This window comes from Doryrhamphus excisus, linkage group LG4, assembly GCF_037039965.1.
Source record: "Doryrhamphus excisus strain RoL-2023G ecotype Guam linkage group LG4, RoL_Dexc_Guam_v1.1, whole genome shotgun sequence".
Lineage (NCBI taxonomy): Eukaryota > Metazoa > Chordata > Actinopteri > Syngnathiformes > Syngnathidae > Doryrhamphus > Doryrhamphus excisus.
This window is the reverse complement of record NC_136360.1, coordinates 12,293,676-12,319,516: the sequence shown is the minus strand read 5'-3', so window position 1 is coordinate 12,319,516 and position 25,841 is coordinate 12,293,676. Positions and strand designations below refer to the sequence as shown.

General features: G+C 41.0%; 3 protein-coding genes across 7 annotated transcripts; 1 reads left to right on the top strand and 2 right to left on the bottom strand.

Annotated features, from left to right (window-relative positions):
- The first annotated feature begins 79 nt into the window (after nt 1-79).
- lg4h1orf146 (linkage group 4 C1orf146 homolog) lies at nt 80-23,420 on the top strand. Of its 4 annotated transcripts, XR_013627292.1 has the most exons (9): nt 80-371; nt 1,133-1,226; nt 1,295-1,466; nt 1,593-1,671; nt 19,691-19,811; nt 20,244-20,369; nt 21,581-22,016; nt 22,720-22,776; nt 23,297-23,420. XR_013627292.1 is itself a non-coding variant. In XM_078790208.1 (5 exons), exons 1-5 carry the CDS (start codon nt 312-314, stop codon nt 18,144-18,146), a joined length of 429 nt encoding a protein of 142 aa, XP_078646334.1. In that variant the 5' UTR covers nt 80-311; the 3' UTR covers nt 18,147-18,161. The 4 variants fall into 4 exon arrangements, 2 of the variants coding, with proteins under 2 accessions (XP_078646334.1, XP_078646333.1); XR_013627293.1 differs by lacking the exon at nt 20,244-20,369; XM_078790208.1 differs by lacking the exons at nt 19,691-19,811; nt 20,244-20,369; nt 21,581-22,016; nt 22,720-22,776; nt 23,297-23,420 and adding an exon at nt 18,123-18,161.
- LOC131129198 (glomulin-like) lies at nt 811-7,706 on the bottom strand. Its single transcript, XM_058072467.2, has 18 exons — nt 7,501-7,706; nt 7,258-7,383; nt 6,872-6,982; nt 6,691-6,799; nt 6,380-6,611; nt 6,095-6,185; nt 5,860-6,026; nt 5,697-5,750; nt 5,590-5,620; nt 5,418-5,507; nt 5,152-5,193; nt 4,982-5,055; nt 4,397-4,481; nt 3,300-3,409; nt 3,062-3,125; nt 2,829-2,964; nt 2,211-2,299; nt 811-2,134 (listed from the first exon to the last, which is right to left on the bottom strand). Exons 1-18 carry the CDS (start codon nt 7,540-7,542, stop codon nt 2,027-2,029), a joined length of 1,761 nt encoding a protein of 586 aa, XP_057928450.2. The 5' UTR covers nt 7,543-7,706; the 3' UTR covers nt 811-2,026.
- On the bottom strand, nt 21,223-24,742 carry LOC131129199 (zinc finger protein Gfi-1). 2 transcript variants are annotated; one of them, XM_058072469.2, is made up of 6 exons: nt 24,617-24,742; nt 23,932-24,189; nt 23,453-23,814; nt 23,236-23,373; nt 21,828-21,993; nt 21,223-21,720 (listed from the first exon to the last, which is right to left on the bottom strand). In XM_058072469.2, the coding sequence occupies exons 1-6, from the start codon at nt 24,705-24,707 to the stop codon at nt 21,542-21,544; spliced, it is 1,194 nt and encodes a 397-aa protein (XP_057928452.2). In that variant the 5' UTR covers nt 24,708-24,742; the 3' UTR covers nt 21,223-21,541. The 2 variants fall into 2 exon arrangements, with proteins under 2 accessions (XP_057928452.2, XP_057928453.2); XM_058072470.2 differs by having other exon boundaries at nt 23,453-23,811.
- Nucleotides 24,743-25,841: the final 1,099 nt, after the last annotated feature.

The window sequence follows — 25,841 nt, the reverse complement described above, 5'->3', positions numbered from 1 at the left end:
AGCTGATAAACCGGAAGCTGTTATGTCTTCCGGTTATGCTACAAATTAAACGTGTAAGGGACCGGTTGAAACGTTAGACGAACAGACAGAAGCAAACTTCCATGGATAAGCATAATGACAGGAAAAATGCAGACAAGTACAAATGACGTGTGACACGTTCTAATAACATTTTACCTCCCCAAGTATGTAACCGAGTCGAATGAGTGAGTGTCTTTAGCTAGCGAGCTAACTAGCAACTCATACAAGACATTTTTGTGCCGTTTTGAACCGAATTTTCCTGTAAAAGAATACCCTCCAATTCTTCTCTGTTGATGGCGACAGCCGAAGAACCTCGGTGGACAACAACAATCATCATCAGCACGTCACTGCAGGTACAGTCTAATTTTGGACATCCGACATTGTTTGACTAGTGTATTACGTCAGAAAGGCCGCCATGCTAGCCCGACGTCATGCAAGCGCGCTAGCCCGCCAAAATAGAATCTCGATGTAACAAATGTCACAAATTCATCAATAAACCTTAACCCTGGAAGGCTAAATTGACTTAAATAAAGTTGGCTAATTTACCCACTTTCGTTTATTAACGTGCTGGCCCTCTTCAGCTGTAAACAACCACAATGTGTAAGTACACCACCGGCTGGCAGATGTTACAAATGGTGTTTTGATTTTAATGACACAAAAAATAGGTCAATAATATTTGTAAGAATTAAAAAAAAAAAAACGTTTCAAAAAATTGTTCGACCCAAATAAGATGAATGTCGTTCATGGATTTCGCTCACTGCTGTCTCCTATACACGTCCATATCCGTGGCAATTAAACATTCACTACAACAATCACAGCGAAACCACTGACAATTTGCAGTATAGTTATGATATGGACGGCACGGTGAGTGAGTGGTTTGCGAGAAGGCCACACAGTTTCCTCCCACATTCCAAAAACATGCATGCCTCTCGCCCAAAGACAGATGGAATAGGTTCCAGCATACCCGTGACATAGAAAGTGGATGGATGGTTATGATACGGCTATGCATTGAATGATAGTGAACATTAATAGCTCAACTTTGCCAATTGCAATTGCTCTTGTTAGCTGACAATACCGTGATTAATTTGTGTCTTTTTTTTTTTTTTTACCTCAGAGTCATGAAACAGTCAGGATGCTAACGGCTCAACAACACAGAATCCGACTGTCTTACGGCGTGGAGCGTGGATCCTTCATTTTTCCTCTGGCTGGTAAATTTGCTTTTTTCTTCTTTTCATTTAAATTAAAGCTAATGGGGTACATCTTCTTGGTTGTGTAGGTGTTGCATTCATGCTGGTGGAGCCTCAGGATTTGCCCCCAAACTTGGAAGAGTCTGGACTTATTGAACAGATAAAAAAGTTCTCGGAGGTCCATCGGAATTGCTTTGTGCTGCTGTATGCTCCTTTCAATGGCACGAAGGAAGTGGAAACACTGTGTCTCATTCAGCATAGGTAATTAAATTATAAGGTTGTTATCAGATAATAATTACATGCATGTGATTATGAAGTGTGTTGTTTATTTGTTTTTACTTCTAATCTAATCTACTAATCTTTGTTTTTTGTGTGTGTCTTTTTCAGATTCTTTGGCAGCACCCTCAGGATCTTGCCAGTGCGAAACAACACAGAGATTCTCAAAGGAATGTTGACCATAGCAAAGGTAAGTCGAATGGCACCCAGTAAAGACAGGATAGTATGCACTATTTGACGAAAAAGTACAGAAAATGTCCATCATACTTGTATTTTACTTGCATGCTTTTTATTGTTATTTTAGTATTTTTAAGTGTGCCAATGCACCTTAATCCATAGGCCACAAGCAAGCCTCATGTCGACCGTATACGGGACCGTATGGCTCTGGCTAGGGCTCACATCCTTGAAAGAAGTTCTGTGTGGGAGATGCTAGGAAACCTCATGTAAGCTCTTGTGTTGAGTCTTGAACGTGTTGCTGTGTTTGGGGTTGTTTTTTTTTTTTTTGACACAAACATTTACACTTGTGGAGTTAATTTTTTACTTAGTCACACAAATAAATGTTTAGCTTGTTGGGATGTTTCCTCCGTTATCTCCTCAATGCGCACAATGAGGCTCTCCATCAGGTCGAAGGTCACTAGAGCACTCTGGAGCACCTGAGGTACAGGAAAAAGGTCAGATGAATAGGACAAAGGCCCAATAATGTGATATACTGACTCATAATAGGGGTACCTGGTGCTTCACCTCTGGGGTCATCTTCGATAAATTCTCACTTTTTATTGTCATGCTTTGAAGGGATTTGCCAGTAGATGCTCTAGCCTCTAGAGGGCAGCAATGACAAGCAGAAATGATGGTAGCAACAATGCTCAACAGCATCCAAAAGCTCCAAATACAATAAATGATCCCAAACACACAAATGCAAAAGGGAAGTGCTGCAAATTAAAATTCCTTCATTCACATGAAGGATTCAATAACTAAAATAAATGCAAATGAAAAACCATGCAAATACCAAGTACACACAAACTACCAAAAACAACTGCACGAGAGAAATGCTGCAAATTAACGAAAAATATTTTTCTTTTGCTGCACTTTTCCATTACACCACAACTCCAGTGAGAATAAGCGGCATAGAAAATGGATGGATGGACTTTACCATTACAGATGTTTTATGGTGCTTTTAATTTTGTATAATTTTAATTCTGTGAATGTGCAGAGTTTATATTGCTCCAGACATACGTATATGACAAGTTACGCTTTAAGTGACACAAATACTATAATTCATTGCACTCATGATGAACTAAACTTAACTTCTGTATTGGCTCAACAATGGAGCTAACATTCCTTGCTTACCTCTCACTTTTTGCTTATGATCATCTCTCAGCGCCTTCAGTTCTGCCAAATAATAAGCTCTTGACATACTGATACACACGCGTAGCATTTTTGTGTACTCTTCTCTCATCCTGCTGAGTTGTTCCCACACGTCTGCCTGCGGATAGGTAGGAGGAGGAGGAAGAGGAGGACATCATTATTACCTGCTGCATTATCACCTCATGTGCGAGGAAGGTGTTATCCATTTAACCTACATTGCTGCTCAGTGGTTTGTCTCTGATCAGAAGGTAGCGCAGGAGGTTCAGACTCTCCATTATCCTGGACAGACAGAGCCAAGGTTCTGCTTTAATGGCTGCTTTCATGTTTATACAGTGAAGTGAGACTTCAGTGAGACTATTAGAAAGCTAGCATATTACATACATGTATTATAGACACATATAAGACACACTATGTCGCTGTTTCGTTTTATCGTAATGCTGCACACACACTTACTTGTCCATGTTGTGAAGCAGATCAGTTTGTGCACCCTGGGGTAAATTCAACACCAGCCCCAACAGTGAGAGAAGCTCCACCCCCAGGAACCATACTGTGGAGTTGCCTGGCTAGAGCATAATAATAGCATCATAATAATCAATTTTGATTGACAGTGTCAGAGAGGTATTAATTGTGTGAATGTGTTCAAATTCACGTGTTCATTCATGTGTTCAAATCCTCATTTAATTTTCAACTGATTCATACCTTTCAAGCATCACATCGTTCATCTTGTTGGGGAATAGTGTGTGACCATTTCATTTATATATATTTTTCATTCCTAGTTTTTCCAAAACCTCAAAAAATCCACTGCATTTTTCCCATTGAAAATGAATGGGCCCTTTCTCAAGCTTCCACCATTCGCACATGTCTCAACCGATTCCCACTTGAAACCACTCCACTTATTTGTGCTTTTAAACTGATAATTTTCAACATTCCAAAAATGTATACTTTTCCTGACATTCCCACTTTTCCTTAACACTAATTTCCTGTGATCTTAATTACTCTTACTCGTACTCTTACTCTAAGGTTTTCAACTGATTCTAACAATTCCAACATCAAATAAGTCAGCACAATCCAGAAATCCACATTTTTACCAAAATACCCACTTTTTCAGAAAACAAATTCTCTCATTACTTTTTAAAGAATGCTGCTACTTCAACATTTCTCAATTGCATCACCTCATTCCACCATCAACTCATTCTATAACTCAGGACCTTTGTACTGTTATCCATTACTGCAATTCCACTAGTTCCTTAATGCCTTTAAATCTATTTTGATCAAAGGCATTCAGCAACTACTTCCACATTTCTCAACAGACTCCAAACATTCCAACATCAACACTCTCCTGCCCATTTATGACCCCCCGCCACCCCCCCACCAAGCTCAGGCATTCACACGGGATGTCTCCTGATATTGCAATCATATAGTTTACCAGTATGTTATATTTTATATGGTTGCACATTCTGATGCAGCTTGATACAGGAACCAAAGTATTAGAAACAGTTGAGGTGCAAACACCCACTCCTCCAGGTTAGTTAGTGCATCGTTTGTCTCACCTTCAGGGAGGATTCTACTTGATTTCGAATGTTCTTCACAATGTAACCTTCCACTCCTGGATGATTGCTGGTCTTTAACAGACATCTGGAATTACAATACAGACAATTGATGGGAAACTTCATTCATTTTACTTATTATAGTTTTAATGAGTAACTTGTGATAAAGTGCATGCACAGGAACTCGCACAAGTGCAATCACTTCCCAAACCAGTGAAGCAACTGTCCGAGAGCACACAGTTAGATCACCAGAGGAGCTGTCGAGGCTTGTGAGTCAGTGAAACTTAAGTCTTCATGGAGGACCCAGGAGTCAGTGAAACTCCAGGCTTTTTGAGTACAAGTGAGTCAGTGAAATTTGAGTTTTCATCAAGTAACCATGAGTCTGTGAAACTCAAGTTTTTGTCGAGTACCCGTGAGTCAGTGAAACCAGAGTCGTCGTCGAGTACTTGTAAGTCAGTGAAACTCGAGATCTGTTGTTTTTTTTCATGTACGTAAATGCAGTAGAATAACAGCTCTACAATTACTGACATGTTAACTTGTAAGCGCAGCTGAGTAAGTGACAGCTATGTTAAATGCCCTTTGTCTTACCTGAACAACTTGTACTTTGCTTCAATTTCGAGTTTGTTGATGAGAAGTTGTAAAACCTTCAGGCCACTTTCTCTCTGAAGAAGGAGCAGCAACACAGTTTGTACTATTGTTACTCTTAGAAAGACAGGACTGCAGGCCAATGGCTGATTGTGCCAGACTAAGATGCTCACCAGATGTTGCATGGGACAGTCAGTCAGAACTTGCAGCAGGCTCTGGGAAATTTTATAGTTATACTTCAAATGCCACATATTACTTCAACAGCGGAATCTCTAAATCTCTAAAAGCCAATGTTCCTGGAGCTGCATGTTTGATTTATTTTTTTTTAAGCTTTTTCCGTGTCTTTTCCAAAAGTAGGATTAGCCTTTAGTGCTAAGAGAAGAATAAGGTGAGCAGATGGGCAATTCCTTTCTTTTGCTGAGTTTAAAGTGTGCCCCACCTGCTTCAAGTCGTGGAAGCTCTTCACTTCCAGCAGACTCCCTGACAGGCTGTTGTCTTGCACTCTCTCCAAGCTTCTTTCAAACAGTGCCTAGTCGATACAACTGTTACATACTTCCAATCTAATTTTCTTTCCTTAAACTGTATTCAGTGTTCAGTCCGCACGTTCTTACCATTCCTTTGAGCAAATGGGACTCCTTTTTACTGCCAATAAATACAATAAAACAATCAGATTTCAAATTAAAAATCGTGTTCTACCTATTTGGAGGTGATAGTATACCTGCTGAGGAGTTGATGGATGTATTCCACATTGCACTGAAGAATAAATTCTGGGCTGAGAACAACAGGAAAGATAAACTTCACCAAAATACATATACATCTTTTACATCATAGCTTTGCGGGGATCTCCTACATTGTTGGAATGTTTGGATTGGAGCGTTTACCTCAGTACTGTCGGGATGCATTCTATAGCCAGGAGCCTGACAAACAGGAGATACGCCAAACAGCCTTTGGACTCTGCTAACTGATTTTTGTCCATCTTGATGTTTTGTTTCACTGTGCTGAAGAAGAGGAGCTCTGTGATGGACTGTTGGATTGTAACTAAAGTGACCTGCGGGGTGACATGGCGGGAAAGCACTTATTTTTTATGTGTTGTCTTTGGAGGAAGAAGTCACCCACCATGATGTGTGATGCAAAGAGCCACAAGGGGGAGTTTCTCTGTGGAGTAAGTTCTGCTTCAAGCAAAGGTTCTCTGAGGCTTCTCATGCAGCTGTGTGGAAGAGATTAATACATCATCTTGCGTACCTTAATGTGCAAAAAACTCTTTGGCCTGAACTAGAAGAAGAAAAAACCTTAAGGCTTTCATTGTGCTGCATCTACATTATTACTACCTTAATGTCTCTAGGAAAGTATGCCAAAGTTGAAATGTCAGTTATTCACCAGGCTGGTTTTCAAGAAACTTACAAGTTGAGCAGCTCCAGCTTCATCTCTTGGTGATTTCCATCATTGCTCCTCACCTCCTGCAGGAACGGTTTAGTGAATGACGTCAAGGCAGCGCAACAGCGGCACACACCAAACTCATCATCTGCCTCCTGCTGCGCAGTGTATGGCACCGGCAGCCGAGACAGCTGCTTGTGCAGAACGGACAGAATCAAGCCTAGAGAGGATGCTCGATCTGCCTCCAGCCTGAGTAACCCTGTTGGATCACCATGGACTTTACGCTGTTGCACAGCAGGGGGAGCCAAATACTTTGCTTTACTCAGCATCACAAATACCTGTCTGAAGATGGGGGACAGTTGCCACCAGTGTCTCTGAAATGGCATCTGCATCAGCATCTTCGATGACTGCCAGCAAGTTCTGCAGGACTTCATGGGGTCTGCAGGTCTACACAACAGAAGTCTCATGAACACAAACAAGGATCCTTCTGCGTCTTGTCACGCTGATGTTTGCACTGACCGTGGTTACATGTGTGATGGATACACTGATATGGTCAGGACTCTTGTCCTTTTTCAGTGCTTCCTTCATGAGAGGGCTCAAGAGAACACAGCCCATGGACTTCACCATACTCTAAATATAAAGGAAAACACAGACTCATGATAGAAAGTTTAGATTAAATTGGATTCAGTGTACAAGCATTGTTCCCCTTTTCCTCAATCTGCCATTGTTCTTATTGTCTCTTCCAGAAATGACTCAGCAGGCCAAAATGGCCTCGCAGTTTGGGGTCATAGCACCACCTGCACGTGCATTTTCATGTGGACGTTGGTATGAATTTATATTTTTGATCCCCAAGGAGAAGTTGTGATTTTCATCTGGAGGATTGGTTGAGATTTGTTACTGTCTACCTGGTTTTTCTCATCTTGAAGGAATGTCAGAAAGTCTTGAATGCCTCCCTGAGTGAGACAGGCACATCCCAAATCCTTGAACTGCTGGTAGTCCTCTGGTTTCAGATCATCTTCTGGAGTAATTCTCTAGTATGAGCACATGACTGTTAGCTCAGCTGCATCCTACCACGTTTTAGCCATTTATTGCATACAATTTTACTGAACCGGACAGGTAATATGTTTTTAACAGCATTGTGGACTTACCCATCGCTGGATGAGGTCATTCACCAGATCCTCATTCATCATCTGTGTCACCTCCGTCCACTCAGCCAATCCGATTAGCGGTTTGCTTTTATTTGTGGTGCCCCAAACAGATGCTGGAAAAGCAGCAGTTGGTGTGGTGGAAGTGTCAGAACCAGCGTAGGGAGCAAGGTGCAGCTCTCTTGACACTGCGATTCAGTCTGAGAGGAGACCTGACATAAACCTCTTATCTCTCTTTGTGCTTGACATGTAAGAGGATTACTTGTTTGCTCACAGAACATGTTGGAAGAGTCTGGAAGGATCCAAGAAACCACTCAACCCAGTGACACAAATAGTGCAATGTGGAGCGGTTCTCATTTTACAGAAAATATGCACTTAAGGAACTTTCAATTCAAAGTATGTCACCCCATGCATGCACTTTAGGGGACAACTCGTGCTTTTGGAGAACAGTTGCCCGATACAATGGGCAAAACTACAGTAGTTCCTCAGGTTCTGTTAGTAATATGTTCCAAACTCAGTGAAAACTGAAACCTATGAAAACCAAATAGGGGATAATGTAAATCTAATGAATCCCTTCCAGGCACACACAAATGTAAACAAAAATAGATTTTGTCGAGAATAATTATAGCTTTTGAGCTCAATAGTGTTTATTAAAATTATTTAGGGCTGCATTCAATCAAAAATACACATAGTGAGTCAGCAGTGTGTATGGTGCTTTGTTTAAGAGCTTAATTCTGCTGAATGATGCAGAAGGACGAGTTTGTTTCTCATTATATTGTTTGATAACAGAGTGTATGAAAACTGGGGCAAAGCTTTTTTGAAAATGTCCGTTGTATTCCATTGAAATTTGGAGTTGTACCTCCTATGAAGCTACAACAGCTTCCACTCTTTGTGAAAGACTTTCTATAAGACTACGTAGTGTGTCTGTCCAAACTGTCACTGTTGGACCTGTTCTAGTTCTTCCACAACAAACTCCTTCTTCAAGTATGCTTTTATGGACACAGGACTTTCCCTTTGTATTCCTGCAAAGTTAGAAGCCTACAGTTGTCCAAAATATCTGGCTAATGTCCAGCCCTTATGGTCCACCACAGAAACATTACTGCAGGTCAATTCCATCCTGTTATTTCAGATTAATTTATTGTCCGCCTCATGGAATGAACAAGCTGTTTTACAAAGACTCATGTGGATTAAAAATGACTTTCCATGATTGCTCATATCAGCATTTTGCACTTAGTGTAAGCACCGAACCCTCTAAGACTCAGATCATCCCTTCCATAGAGCGTGTGCCAGTGTTTGTGTGTGTGTGCAACAATAGAAGGACAATCACAGACTTCCTGCTTGGGCAAAGCAGAAGCTCCAGTCTTGATTTTCCATGAAAGGGGAGGGATACGTGTTTGAACAATGGGATTTGGAAGCATCTGCTGCTCAGGTTGTACATCCGTGTGATGATAGAGTCCCACAAAAGCCACAAAGCAAATAAAAGTGCAGCTTGCCATTCTTAATTAGGAGCTGACGAGTTGTTTTGACATTGCTGTCAGGGTATAGAATTCAAGCATGCCCACAATTAGTTGAATTAGTTTTTATTTATGGCTATATACATCATTTTATAAGCAAAATGCTACAAACGTGCATTTATTAGCAGGCAACTTTTTAGATTTCAAATGATTAAAGAAGAACAAACTCATATACTGAAGACAAACAGCTCTTCCTATTTGTCTTGTTTTCAATAAGAGCAGAGACCACCTCCAAACTGAGGGGGGCGCTGTGTGTCCTAGATGCAATATGAAATGCACTTAGTTTAACCTAATTAATCACCAGTAAATCCCTTATACAAAAGCCAATTACCAGCCAGACCTTGAATGTTGACTGGCCAAGTTTTGGTATGATCTGGTTTTTGATTAAAACTTTTCCAACAAAATGTTCTTGATTATAGTACAATATTGCGTTAAATAAAGTAGTCTGTTTGCCCTGTACTGCTAGCACTGAATCGAGTATCCAAACAACGCAGCCTGTTTGTATCACACTGTCCATGCATTGTTTTTCTTTATTGGGTGTGGCTGCTGCATAACCCCCAAAAGAAAGTTGTGAGTGCTAGCAATTTGCTAAAGATGATGAGAAACACTATTGAATTCAAGAAAGAACTCATTAGAAAGAATGAGGATGGCTGCCGCATGACCGATCTTGCCAGGATGCAGGGGAAGTCCGCATCAGTAAGTTCCTTCCTGGCAAAGAAAAATAACTCAAGGAAGCTACTGCTGCAAACGGGGTTAAGGTGTTTAACAAAGTAGTGATCAGTAACAATTGGACATGTAGAGAACTTCTTGGTGTGGATCCCCACTCCTCCCCTCCCCTGCCTCCCTGTCCACTCATCATCGTCTTCACCAACAAATATCTGGCGAAAAAAATCAAAAATGTTAAAAGTGGAAGTAATGTTAATTGTTCATTTATCACTTTCATTCATCATTTATAATAATTTTCCATTGTTTTCTGCATGTAAAATTATAATTCTCTATAAAATGTAGTTTTGTTACTCTTTTTAAGTGACAGGAATTGATTAATTGGATTTGCTTTATTTCTGAGAGGAAAAATTGCTTCAGTTTTTGTACGTTTCTGTTTTTACCTGCCCTTGTAGAAAAAATTAACATAAATTGAGGTACCATTGTATTTGAATATTGTTGTCATAGTCATAGTTTTGTCAATGATTTAGCTAAATCAGTTTCAAATGTTCAGTCTTAGCCTGTTTCATGATGTATTTTCCAACCTGACAAATTATATTGCAGTAATCCCTCATTTATTACTGTTATTTTGTTCCACACTCGACAGTGATAAGTGAATTTCCTTATTTATAAATGGCAGATTGTTATAGTTATGTCATAGAAAACTTGGGAATGATCTGATCTTCTAAATACGTATATTTTTAACATTATTAGAGCCCTCTTAGACATGAAATGACACCTATATAGTCGTCTTTCCATTTGTATTACCAATATAGAAAAAAATAAACTATTTAAAGTGGACCTATTATGCTCATTTTCCAACCCTTTGTATTTAGTTGTGGTCTCCTATAGAGCAGCTACACACGATAACCCGCACCAAAAACTCTTTCGATTTTCCAGAATCTGCACCAACTCCAGTTGTATTTCCTTTGATTTGTGCTTCCTGCCAAAACGGTCTTGTTTTAATTTATTCCACAGTGGCAGTTTTACCATGCCTTTTCAAACTGAGTGTTTTAAGCCATCCTAAACTTCTTTCAAGGCTCACTTCCAAATGGGTAGACCTCATTATCTGAAACTTTGGCATTGTTTAACACGAGAATACAACATTCTAACTACATTTTTAGGTCACAAAAGTGGAAAAAGCATAATAGATATTCATCTCCAAGAGAAATTCATAATAGGTCCCCTTTAAGACCTAAATAAAAATTGTGGTCATTTCATGTCACAGTTTTCTGTTTCTATTACTGTGCCTGTTGCGGGATAATGTATTCCTGCAATAAAAGCCTGTTGTTTTGGCAGTCAAGTCACCAAAGAATTACTGACACTTGTAGAATACTACATTCACAATTTTAATAGTCTTCAGTACTGTAGATTCTGTTTGTATTGTAGTTCATTTAGCCATTTTTATGCTTGAAGGTGCTTAATTTAGAGCAAAAATACCTACAATTTGCTTAAATATGCATATTATTGGCCAGATTCAACCAGAAACCGCCATGATTTATTAATATATTTTTGTAAACCGTGATGAAGTGAACCTGCAAAGTTCAAAACATGATGTAACTAGGGAAGACTTTATTGAGCATGTTCACTGTGTAACCTTGTTGGCCTTAAGTATTTTTTCCATGATCCGTTGTTCAGGTCAGTAGCATGTGGGCAGCGCTTGGCCAGCATAACCCTGTCTCAGGTCACTGATATCAGATGTCCATTTATTTTTAATTGGGAGGTCTCCGTAAAGGTTGATACGTGGCATTGCATGGGAGCACATTTTAAATCATTGTGGGGTTTTTTTAAGATTTGGTTTGCTACAGTTAAACAATGCAAAATTCTAGAAGATATCCTACAAGAGTGGAAAAAAGCGTCTTCAATTTTCTTGCTTCGCATTGCTTTGCTTCGATGACCCTTTAGAGAGCACCAGTCTCTAAGTGAACTGTTTATCCAGTCCACTTCCCTCGCAGGCCTCTGCAGACCACCAGCAGCCTGCCTGCACTTGACAAGTTAAAAAAAAAACAAAAAAACGCCATTTTGACTCTCTCCTCAGGGGCCACTTTAGCTACACTGCTGCTTTCCACTGAGTTTGATTTGAAGATATTTTTATACTCTGATTTTCTTACGTGATTGATGCTTACGCAACAACACGTTTTTTGTCTATCTATGGAAGTTTTTCTTGTTGCATGGCTGTAGTTTGTCAATCAGGGAGTGCATATCGGGTCATCTGTCCAAAATGTGTACAGGGATTATGTGAATCTCATTGTTAATTTGTACAACTCGTATGAGTAGGCCATTGGATCTCAATAGCTTTTCTTTTGACCTGCTAAACATCAACCAAATAATGTAAACAATTCATTCGAACTAGAGGAGTGTTGGTTCATGCAGTACTTGGCGCTACCGTGGTTAATACGTGTTGTAATGAAGCAACAGTCGGCTCATGTTTAAAGAAATGGGGCACTATTGTTTTAAATAAAGAAATGTACAATGTTTACTTTTAACTTCAACAGGAATCCAAAATAATTAATTTATTTTTTAGCATCTACCAATACAAATTCTGTCCCACAATTCTAATGAGAACCCTTGGTGCAGGCTAAGTGTATACTACAGTATCATTTAATCACAATACATTACAGCCGTTAGTTAGTTAACAATTGTTCTTTTCTGCCTTTCATTGGGCTTTGTGGTGAAGTTGCCTCTACTGTGTTTGTTTGTTGTCACAATGTGTGACAGAGGTGCAAGAAGATGGCCAGCCGAGTGTAACGGAGATGATTTGACATCAGTCTTTAGCGCCTCCTCGTCTCTGGAATATCTTTGTGGCAGGGAGGAGTAGAGACCCCCCCAGTGGCCCTGAGAGCTAATGGAGTTGGTCGTCTCACCAGGGATATTCTTGACCTTTGCCCCCTTTTTGTAAAAGCTTTGCCTCTGTAGCAAACAATTGCATGGAGAACGGGAGCAGGGGCGCGGCTGCTCTGCGCTGGCTGTGTTTGTTCGCTGGCAAAGGCTGCTGGGAGAATCTTTTTCACATCTCTCAACATCCCATAATTTCGCTTTATGTAGCCGTGTGCTGTGAAGTGAAAGCTCCCAGGGTGAAACAGCGACAGCATCTGTCTGGTATCGAGCGCCACCAGGGTAGGTGTGTGTGCGTTAAGGGGGCGGGGGGGGAGTGTAAGGACCTCCTTGCACATCCCGCCACTGCTCATACTTTTGTAAATCGGCATTTCGATGACAATTCCCAGTGTCAAGTTGTTGCGGATCAATACACACAGACGGATGCTGGATCCCTGACAGCACCTCCTGATGATCAATAAGTGGCTGCGTGCACGCTCTGCCGGGGCTTGCTTTGCCGCCTGTGCCGGGCTAAAACTGCCCAGCAACTCCCCGAGGTGAATGAATCGAAGATGTTACATGTGAACTGGCTGTCAAAACGATTCTGTCATCCGGCCTCCTCTCCGGTGTTTAAAGATGCTGACACACCGTGTTTGGGGTACCGATGTCTTGTTGCAAGTGATGGAAGCTTTTAGACCCTTTTTTTTCTCCAAACTGCTTTAATCCATTTAAGTGTTCACTCGAGTGCGACCGTTCCTATTTCACCTGCCGGAGATGTCTCCTGACACTCCCTTCCTCTCACACCTTCCTTTCAGGTCATCCGCACGGGACCCTTTGACTTTATTTGGAAGCTTTCCTTAACTTTGGTCACTTATTTTAAGACATTACTGCATTTGTTGACATGCAATGGAGCAACTAAGTCACATACTATAGTGGAATCCGTTTACACCAATGCCCCGTCATTGCTCGCACCTGTACTTTCGCCCGAGACATGCAGTCCTCAATTTGTGCATATGTGTACAGCATCGCCTCAAGACATCATAATTGAGGCTTTATTATAGGGTCAGAAATATAGTCAATTTTATGGCCGTCTGTTTATTTCCTATTTGTGGGTGGTCCCGGTTGGTAATCCCTGCAAATCGCGGGTATCCACTGTAGTTGTGTTGCCCTGCTCAGGTTTGATACTGCTTAGCAATAATGATGACATTAACAATACAACACGTCGACATAAATGCTTCCACGGTACAGTATATAGAATTTCACTGTAGTAGTGAATATAGGGCTGCGACTGATTATTTTCTTAGTTGATTAATCTGATGCTCGTTGTGCTGATTAATCATTAATTGTTTGGACCTAGACCAGAGGTAGGGAACCTATGGCTCGGGAGCCAGGTAGGGCTCTTTTGATGACTGTATCTGGCTCTCAAGCATTTCTTACCACAATAAAAAATTATTTTTGCTAACATTTTAAACTAAACCATCACAGAAATGACTGTTAAAAATAATATTCAAAATCAACAACTTTCTTATGCATTTTAATTCGTCCATCTATATTCTGCTGCAATACGGCCAACCATATCTATCTTTCCTGATGATATTTTCCAGGTCAAACACCAAAACTTGATTATTACTGGGTAATGCTGTAGTCTACCTCGGTCATTGAGATGTCAAAAAACATGTAAATGTAAACTTTCCTCCTTTAGTCAAATAGCTAAAGCTGCAGAACCAAGCCTTCTGACGAAGATGGCCAAAAGAATGAAATACGTCTTTGGAGTACGGTGCAAAACTATGTAGCAGCAGAAGTTGTATTAATGGCAACAAGTATTTGATTTATTATTAGACACTGCGCTGCTCACGAAAGTGTGCTGGCCACACCCCATTGGCGTGGGGTAGTGTGCCTGGTCTACGTAATTAGAGCCCATTATCTAAAACTGTTGGTCTTACATAAAAATGCACACATTTTATTGCATTCAATGTTTATAAAAATGTATATGGCTCTCACAGATACACATTTTAAAATATCTGGCCTTCATGGCTCTCTTCGCCAAAAAGGTTCCCGACCCCTGACCTAGACGAACCAAACAAACAAACATTTAGTGGATTTCTTCACAACATATCAGAATGTTGATCACTGTTTTCCAAATGTGTGTGAATATCTTGTTTTTCTTAAAACACAAATATAATTCATAAATTCATTGATGAATAAGGAAATTAAAAAGTATTCACAAATAAAGGCTGAATTTAGAGGATATTTACATTTTTGAATTAAAAAAAAACAACTAAGCAAATATCAAAATAGTGATTGATTAATTGGATAATCAATGAATCATTGATTCTTGATTAGTTGATGCAGCTCTGAAGGGGTGATTTCAAAAGAACTTTTTTGACATGTAAACTGAAACAACTAATTCTGGCTGTGTGTTTTTGTTTTGTAATTTCTCCCCCCAAAATATTAACCAGAACCAGCAGCGTAGGCGAGGGGAAGAAGATTACAGATACTTGAACGAGGTCCTCCCATTCAAAGCAATAAGACTCTATGATAACCATCCATATCCACTTGTTTGGCCCAAAGACAGAACCCTAAGGATCTCTCGACTGAACCATTTACTAGTAATGATAGTCTTCTGTCTTTTTCCAATCCCTTCGTGTCATGATTATGAAACCTTTTCAGAGTGAGCAGAGTCGGATCAGATTCAGGTTGAGCTCATCAATGTTTCAGAGGATGCCAGAGGGACAATGGAAGAGCCGCTGCACTTCTGGGATCCATTTCTTTCAACGTGGCTTTGTCATTTTATTCAATCCCACGAATGCTGCATCTCTAATGGAGCGACATGCAACGAGCGGGCATTTGATGGAAAACAGACAAAGAATTTGTTACCAGGATGGTTCCACGGATAACTCCCCTGATGTGTGGAATTCATAAACATTTGAATATGATGTGTCTTACCCAGCGCGGACCTTTTGGGTCCCGTGGAAGTACTTCCCCTCCTTGTCTTTATGCCCTGATCTTTCACTAGAGCATCACTTTGGTTTGATCCTGCTGCAGTGTGACACATGACCACACAGACCCCTGAATGGGCATTAGTGCAGGCTTCAGCACACCCGACATCAGTGCCTCGCAGCGCCGCCACCGCTCAAATCATTCATTAAATCAGAACACAAAAAGTAACTTTACTTGAATGCCTCGGCATCAATATTTCATCACGGCTGAGGATAAATCTTTGTCATTTTGTACTGCTTCCTGCGGCTGTGGGCTACTCTTATAGATCCTCCTCGCCTGGCGGCCCTCTTTGCTATTTGGTTGCGGGCGTGCGCGTTCGGCTCGTTCATGACTGATGGCATGAATATTTTAGGGTGATTCATGGGCGCAATCGGATCACACTGTAACATTGTGCTCGCTCACATAGATGATGTATGCTGGAAGAGCCCCACTCCCCTGTTTGTGTTTTAACACATGGTGCTGCTTCATTTACATATGTATGTTTACTTATTTAAGCATAGGTGCATGCTAATGTGCACGCGTTAACCTGTTATACTACGAATCTGTCTGGTAGGGCATGAAAACACAAAAATGAGTCTCTGGCCTTTGAAAATAATACTTAAGTACTAAGTACTGAATGATTGAATAGAATGAACATGAATCCGTACCTGTCAGCTTTTTTCTCAAAGCTAATCTGTCTTTGTTAGTTCGGTAGCCCAATCAGTTATTGCCAGTTTTTCGTCTGTCCAGTCTTGAAATTTAGTTTGAATCAAAAACAAACTTTGCTTAGTCCAGTGCCGATTGCTGGCCTCCATTTTTAAAACTGAAGAACGTCTGGATCTGCGTGTTACGTCATATCTGAGCATGCGCTGAAAGAATGCATCCGGGATCAATTTAAACAGGAAAAGATCAAATTCAATCTTGCTAATATTTTATAATTAAACTCAGGACATGTTTTATATAGATATATATTTTCTTTTTTTAATAAAACTGCACTTGTGAATAAAGTATAGAAGGGTTTAGATTATGTTTCACAGATGGCGGTAATGCATACAAAAGCTGCTTGCCAACCGCCAATAAACAACAGAAGAAGAAAAACGCCACGAAAAAGAACGCACCCTGACATCTTTCCGTTTGAGCGGGCACAAGATACCTCAATCGGATTGGTTAAAGGAATATTCCATCCCTGTTCAATTCTTTCTGTTGGAGCAAATAAACCAAATGCAATTGGAATATTTGGGTCCATGTATACTATTGACATAATGGCTATTGACATAATATTTGCATTGATGATTAATAAATGTTAATTATAAAAAATGATATTGGATAATTCCTCACCGCACACCTGACGGTTTCTCAAGGTACACTAGTGTGCCACGGCACAGTGGTTGAAAATCACTGGTCTATGTAACCATATCACCATTTTTCAAAACTAATGGTCTTTCTTTCTTTAAAATAGTCAAGATTCATTAACTTTCATTCATTCTTTCTTGGAAACAAATCTTTTCTGGTACTGACTGGAGCAACAGAGTTTCTGTTCCACTTGGCCAACATTTTCGACACGCATCGCTTTTTCTTACCGCAACTAAGGTTCTTGTGTGGCAAAACAGGGCTGATTTCTAAAAAAAGAAGGTTCCAGCAAAGACAAGAACACGATCAGACACTCACTAAAAGGCCGTAAAGCCCCCTCACTTGTCACTTGTGTTTTATTCACCCCAAAGACAAGAAGCCTTCATCATGGAGCCTTTTAACCTTCAGTGCGCATCCTTTTAATGTCACCTATAGAGCATCCGCTGCCTGTCTTATCAAACACGCCTCTGGACTCAGTGGCCGGGAAAGAGCACGCCGACACGGTGAGTCGGGTCTTGTTGAGGAACATCACAAGCAGGAAGCAGACAAGCTGGTGGTTGGCAGCTCACATGCATTCATCTGCTGATATGTGATGCTAAATGAAGCGGCTAAACACACACACACACACACACACACACAAACCCTCCCTCTCCGACTCACGCTGTTCAGGGCCAAAGACCCGACTAATGGAAAGCTTTCAAGATGGCCACAGAGAAATGTTGTCTCTCATTTTTGGCCCCCACTATATTTTAATGCCACTGTGTTTGGGGGGGATTTCCGCTCACTCACACACAAGCACCTTGGGACATGCCATTATAAGCAGGTCCAAGTACTGAAAACAACACCTACCACCCCGACTCCTCCTTACACACACACACAGACGTCAGGGTATCGTTTGATGTCATTTTATCATTATCGTCCCTACATCATTTCTAAGGAAGCTTTTTGGAGATACGAATGTATGATTGTGCTTTTACAACTATCCTGCCTCATACTGAGCATACTTTGCCACAAGTATGGTGTGTTCAAGGTGCCAATGCCAAAGTGGGAAAAACATGTAAATGTTTTGCATGGGCTTGTATCTGTATGTTACACATTTTGCCTGTTTTATCATGTATTTATAAATTATTACTATTTATTATTATTATAAGAGTGTCTGAGGAAAAAAAACAGCCTATTTTTTTTTAGACTTTTTTCAGCCACAAATCAGCAAGGTTGCAGTACAGTACAGGTGTTCAAGGTGTTAAGGTTATTATCTTCATGCAGGTGTACATAATGAGGTGGCAATGAAGAAAGTCTTCCATAGGAAGTCCCGCTTTCCTCTTCTTTAAACACACCATCGGGGGGTGAGTAGTTTTTATTTAATTTTATTTTATGGCTATTCATTGGTTTACACTTGTATTACAGTGTTATATGGTGAAAAGTGTGCATGTGTTCAAGCTGCGTGTTATTATTTTCCTCTCATTCTGCAGCCTTTTCTTCCCGGCATCATGAATAATTTGTGGCCATGCCTTGTTGCACGCTGACAGCCGTGCAGCTGCTTTGCAGTGTTTTTGTCACATCAGGTGAATAATGAATAAGACACAACACAGGCAAGGCCTCCGTCCTCGCAGGGAGGGGCGGCCGGATTGTACACTTTCTCCCAAACTTTGCAGAACCTAGTGTGCAGAGACCGGTGTCCACCATCAGTTAATCAGTGCCTCCAGTTCACAGGTTTGATGCCCAAACTTGTTTAACCGGCGTGCTCGGCGCCAACAAAGCAGAGAAAAGAGCAAATATTATGACAACACACACACAACGTGCACCTCTGATGTGCACCCTCAGGGCAATCATCACATGCACTCTTTGTGGGAACTGATCATGATGATGATAATCTTTACATGTGCTGTTCTCTTTAAAAAAAACATGTTTTGACCAGAGGTGTCCGAAGTGCGGCGATATTTGTCATTCATTGTTTAAGGCAGGGGTCTCAAACTCAATTTACTTGAGAGCCACTGGAGCTAGGGTCTGGGTGAGACTGGGCCGCATCAGGTTTTCAAAAAAAAAAAAAAACGCATTTATTAAAAACAGAAAAATGAATAAACTTTGTTTTGGTTCCGATTTTCTACAAGAAAAGCTCAGATAAAACATTCCACTGTTCTCAAATATCTTACTTTTTATTTTTCTACACAAAATAAGATGAAAAATAAATAAACAAATCAAGAATAAAGAAAATTAATCAGTAATAAATAAAAAAATATAATAATAAAATAATAATAATAAAACGGCAAATAATAAAAACTGAAGAAACCACATATAGTTGGTGGGTAGGCAAATTATTTTTTTCAGATTATAATTAACAAAGCATTATCAGAGCCCTGTAGACATGACAAAACACGACTATAGTCACATTTATACTCTTTTTATTTACAACATATTGCGCAACTGCAGGGTCTTGAGACACATGCTAACTCCCAAACTAGAGAGCTAGCGACCTAAACGGTAGCCTGTAAGTGGACTCATGAACAGATCAGAATCAAGCCTTTAGCTTGGTCGTTAGGCTAGCGCTCGCAGGCTATATAGGGAAGGTGTCCCCTGTACTGTGGTCACCTTTTGGTAGAGATTTTACATTTATTTTGTAGCTCCCTCCTATAGCTCCCTTTGTTTCAATCTAGGGTTTAAATCCTATATTTCCAATGTGCAGTAACCCTCAAAGTGCCTGTAGAAAGCCTCTTTTATAATTCATTCTTAATTGAAGATGAATAATAAAGCAGCAAAAACCACAAGAGGTGAGCTTTTTTCCTAATTGGGCTTCATTCTGGCTGATGTCTGTCAAGACTGGTTCATGTGTGCAGGTCCAACGATGAGGCAGAGATGTGGGCCAGATCCAGGCGTGATTGATTGTGGACTTCTTCCATGGATGCACACTGGAACGTGGCCCGAGGCAGCGCGGGAATGTGGTCACGTTTAATGGAGGTTTGTTGGTCATGAAGCCTCTCTGAGATTGACCTGATCTCTGGGGAGTCTGATACCTGCATGCGTCTTGTAGAAATAATATTACTAATACATTAACTATAGTCAACTAATGCAGTCCACCATTTCATCATCATTTTTAACTTCATTGTGCTGATTGTGAAATTATATTCAAACAGCAAGAGCTGATGTTTTATATCTCGCCTGCTTCCTCTACTTGTTCTTCCAAGCCTTTGAAATATTCAAAGGCTCTGCAGGCCTCCTCCATGTTGAAGTGAGCCAAGCAGAAAGAAAATCTTTGTGAGTCACTGATTTCAATCATGGTGGATTAGTGGCGTGCAAAACAAAACTCATATTTTTATATTTCAACTCAAGTAGTGCAAACACTAACATTACCTTAACGTGTGTGTGTGTTTGTGTGTGTGTGTGTTGCAGACACTTCATCACCTTCCCAGCCGCCATGAGGGTGCAATCCTTGCTTGGCAGGGAAAGTTAAAAACCAAAGCAAACACACAAAAGAAGAAATCTGCTTGGTGTTTAAGGTGCAAACACATGATTCAGGTTGGCAAAACAAACAGCAGGCAGCAGGGACACAATCACAGCAACAACACAACTTTCTTTGCCCTCAATCTGGCCCTGTAGTACATTTTGCCAAAAAAGTCAAAATACATTTTAAAAAATCTTATTTTGGGGGTAGTTGTCAGCCTGGTTTTTTATCTATTTGTGCTTATTTTTTGCACCAGCTCTGTTTCATGTATTTGTCATCATTGTGTGTACACATTTGCCATACACACACGCGGAGATCATGGCCAATGCATAGGACCCCTATTGGGGGTGGGCATTTGGCAAATCCTCAAAGCATCAACTCATAACATAATGAAGGACATATGTAACAGACTTCACCTGTCAATCGCTGGTAGTGTAATGGTACAGCTGCTACCACTAAAGGAAGACAGCGCACGTTCAATTCCAGCCCCAGATACATTTGCATTTGAATGCATTTTGCACTACAAAATTATGCTTTGAACAATTTCTTTTCCTTGAGAGCTGTAACAATTAATCAATAAATCCATGATTAAACGACGATCCAATTAATTAGCAACTATTTTGAAAAGTGATTAATCGTTTTGTTTTAAAAATGTAAAAATCATCTAATTTTAGCCTCTCAAATGGGATTTTTTAAATATACTTAGTCATCCATGAAAGGAGATGTATTAAGTAATTGACTAATAAAATCATTGTTAGCTTCAACCCTATATTTGTTTTGCACTCCAAAACCTGCATGTGTATTTCAAAGATGTGGTGACCACACATGCCCACCCCCCACCTCCAGTGGCACACAATAATGACCACAATTCTGCTTGATACTAAATATGTTTCCCCAAATAAACAGAGGCACGTTTAATATCACATGTATAGTTTTAATGCAGCTGTCAAAGCAGGAAAAAAAACAAGCACACCTCCACCGTGTGACGTCATGACTTCGTTTTGTCAACAGCCAAAAGCTTCATGAGTGGTGAGAAGAAATGAAGTTTTTCAGTGCTCATCATTAAATGTCTTGTGTTGTTTTGCCAGCATAACCAATATGTCCATCTCTCCTCACGGTTAAATCCAACATTGTAGTGTTTAACGCTGCGCATAACAATATTTCGTTCATAAAAAATAAATTATGTTTTTGTTTTTTTTTACACAATCGATGATATACTGTACATTATGCGTCGCTTCCGGTGAAGCTATTTGAGTCCATGTTGCGTGTCTTTGTGTCTCCGCAGGTCCACTTTCCTCTGGAAACCTTTTCCACACAGCTCGCAGCCAAACGGCTTGTAGCCGGTGTGTTTGCGGCTATGGGTGATCAGGTTGGAGCTTTGGCTGAAGGCTTTGCCACACACCTGACACTTGTGTGGCTTCTCACCTGCAAACACACCACCACCCCCCAAAAAAATGAATGTCCAATCCCTCATCCCACCACCACTAACCTATTGGACTCCCCACCCCACCCACGCTCCTCAGACAACTTACCCGTGTGGATGAAGGTGTGCTTCTTCATGTCGGACTTCTGGTGGAACCTCTTGCCGCAGTACTGACACGGGTAGGGCCGCGTGTCCGAGTGGATGAGGAGGTGCGTGGACAGCGTGGACGACCTCTTGAAACTTTTGCCGCAAATTTTGCAGTCGAAACTTCTCTCCTGCACGAGGCGAGATGAATGCAGTAAGTGGACGGCGCTCATTAACATTTTCATTTTAGCATACCTAAAAAGGCATATCATGATAATTATTTTTATATGCATTACATATAGGAATATTATTTGAAAAAGTATGTTCATTTTATATAGGCCTACATGCAGTCCATGATTATCAATATATGATTATTACGATATGCGTTTTGGCATGCATGAGATTATCATTAGTATATCGATATATGCATATAATGATGATTATAAATACATGCACTTTAGCATACCTAAATGATTAGCATTTTATACTGTATAGAGCCCCGTGCATATAAAGCTATATGCATTTTATGTATATGCGATAATGATCATGATCATTCGATGCATTCATTATATACGCATGTGATGATTATGATTATATGGATTTTTATATAGCGTATAGCCTATGCAAAATGGTGATTATTGCATGCATTTTAGTACGCATGTGATGTAATGATAAATGCATATCATGATGACTACTTTAGCTATAAAAACAAATTGTTAGCAATTTTAATTGCATTTTCAAAATAATAATGTGACCAATTTTTTTAAAATAGTATTTTATGGGATAAAATAAGAAGTATATAGAGTACTTTAAAGCTTTAAATGAATAGGTTTTATTGTTCAGTGTTTAATGTATATTTGATGCAAATGGCATGCTTTGACATTGACATCCTTTGTTTTGTTTTATTTTTCTTACAGGGAAATATCCCAGAGATGTTAAAATATGGATGCACTTTTGGGCCTGAGTTCCAAAAGGTACAGTATGTTTGGCCTATAAGAAATCAGCAGAACTATCATCTGGGGGTGGGGTGTCAATCACGTTTTCATTGAGGGCCACATTGCAGTTATGGCTGCCCTCAATATAAATATGAATATAACCTTGTGATATTAATAGACAATTGTCCGTACATTTGATTATATTTTTTACTTTAATGTGCATTATTGACACACATTATTCCCAGGCTTCAGCAGGCTGCATAAATTGATTTTAAATTAATGTAGTGGCCCATTTGTGGCCCCCGGGCCTTGACACCTGTGATCTCATTCAGTCCATAACTGAAAGTTAAAAATCTTAGCAGTTTGCATATACCTGCACTAATTAATAAAGTGTATTACTGGGCAACACCATTAACTTTTTTTGTATTAATTGCAATTTGCACTATGCAGACCATGTTTTTTTATGAGCATCCCAATTGACGTCACAAGTGGACTCACCTGAGAGTGCACGGCCTTGTGTTGCTCCAGACTGACCGCATGTCCGAATGTTTTGTTGCAGATGTGACAAGCAAACGGTCTGGTGCCGCTGTGAGACCTGCGCACGTGGACCTCCAGGCCGTGTGGCGTGGAAAACACCTGGTGAACGAGCAGCATAAACACGTCATCACATCATTATCATCATCCAGCTGTGTGACGTGTCCGTCTGCATCCGCACCTTGCTACACTTGACGCATTTGTATGCACCATTCAACATCAGACTGGTGCACAGAACATCCGGCGGGGGCCGGGATTCGTGGACGTCGTGGGCCGCTGCGTGGAGGCCCCCCTCCTGGAAGAGCAGCGCGGCGGCGTGTCGACCGTACGTCCTTAACGTCTCATGCGCGAACACGGACGAGTGCACAGGATCACCGGGATAGAAACCCTGCACAGAGGAGGCCGGGGCCCTTTCCACCTCCACGCCGGGATAGAGGCCCTGGACTGCCGGGCCTGCGTAGCCGCTCCAGTCATACGGCCGGAAGGGTGCCGCGAAGGGCTGCGTGTCGTCCGCCAGAGGTGAGAAAGACTTGACCGAATCTACTGGAGGAAGACGAGGAGGACACTTTAATGACACAGAACATGTGACGTCATAGACAGTAATCCATGCGATCCTAATGATACTGTATATTATGGCTTCCCCTGCAAAGGTGAGCGTACCTGGCGACGCAGACGGGGACGGCGGCCTCCAGAAGCCCTCGTAGTCCGGTGAAGGAGCGCACAGACTTCCCGTGCAGCTCAGCGGAGACTTGGGCGAGAAGTCAGCAGCGTCCGTGACGTGAGAGCCGGGAGAGAAAGCCAACGAGTCCACGGTCACGTCCGCCGAGTCCTCTGCAGAGACGGTCTCAGCTGGACCAACGCGATCCGGGAGATCCGGGACACAAGGTGGGGGACACCCGGCATCTTCACTCCAAGGACCTGTATCAGAACACTTATAATATTAACAATAGTCATAATTGTCATTTGGGATGTACTTGGTCGGCTTTTTATTGTACATTAATTACTGTATGCTACATTCATTTCAAATATTGCCACATTTAAAATTATCTTTACAAAAATACCACAACTAAAACATTGTGCACATACACATGCTTTGCATGTGAAATAATACTGCAGATAAGGTTCTAAAATACCGTTTTGCTTCACTATGGGGGCTAAGCAGTCACATAACAGTGAAACAACAATTTTTCATATTTAACGGGTTTTACATTAGATATTGCTGAATAAAAGCTGAATTCCACTCCACAATTTCCAGACAATTTCACACCTGTCTAAAGATGAAATGAGGCAGCGGTATAATGAACTAAATGTGACGTCATGGCATATGGTGTATAAAAGTCGTTACCTGTGCAGAAGTGTGCCAGAATGTGGTCCAGTGTGCGGGGCTGGTGGTAACTGTGCGCCCTCTTACTCTTCACCAGGAAGGAGCGAGGCATCCTCCCTCCCTCGCAGCGTCTCTCTGCCGGGGAGACGCGCCTCAGGACGCCCTTAAAGAGGTCAGGCCGGAGACTGTGCGCATGCGCGCGTGGGGGTGGAGGACTGCGCGCCGCCTGCCAGGTGTCGCGCGGACAGGTGACGCTGGAGACGATGGCCCGCGGCTCTTTCGCTCTGGTTACAAGTAAGAGAAAAAGAAAAGATGCTTTTATTTACTGATTTAAGACGCACATAAACACCTGTGGATTCGACACGATGTTTTACAACAATATGTGGTCATTTTTGCATGATGCATGTTATGCTGCATATGCAAAACGTGTGTGTGTGTGTGAGAGAGAGAGAGTGTGAGTATGTATGTTTTGTGCTCGTGTTTATGTGTGACCGTGCACTGTTGTGTTTGAATGTTTGTGTTCAGTGTGACGTGTGCACGTGCTAACGATGTTTATGTTGTGTATTATAGGAGTTTGTTGCAGGTGCATGTTGCCCGTGTGTGTTGCTAATACATGTATATTATTTGTTGTGTGTTGGTGTATGCACCCATGTGTATGTGCACGTTATATTTGTGTTGTGGTTGTATACGAGGTCGTGTGTTTGTCCCGGGTGGGCTGGGACAAAAATTTTGCCCAGGACTTGATAGTCCAGACTTGTACTCCACTACAATCCACGCTCACAGACACTGTGCCAACTCGCTCTACTGATGAACACACAAACACACATGCCCTTAATAACACCACTACACTGAACAATACCCTTTTATATTCTATTGTCTTGATCGTGAAATCATTCATGCGTGGGCTCACGGGGCTGCTGTGGTATCTGATGAGATCAATTGGAGCGGTCACTGGGTCACAAATCTGGACATGAACGGTGTAGAGGAATAGTTTTTCAACATATTTACACGCATTAAATTAGTTCTGGTGTCATTAAATGAGTCTGAACTTTGACTATTTGACTAAAGAATAAAAAACATTAATATAACATCTGAGAAATGGACAAAAACGTTTTGATTTGAGAACTGAAACAGTGAAAAGGAAAAGGAGTGACAGCCTGAACGGCCAATTATACGTTAGCAAAAAAAAAACCCAAAACGCAGAGCCAATCGATGAGCTTGTGGGCGGTCTTAAAGGGAAACTCCT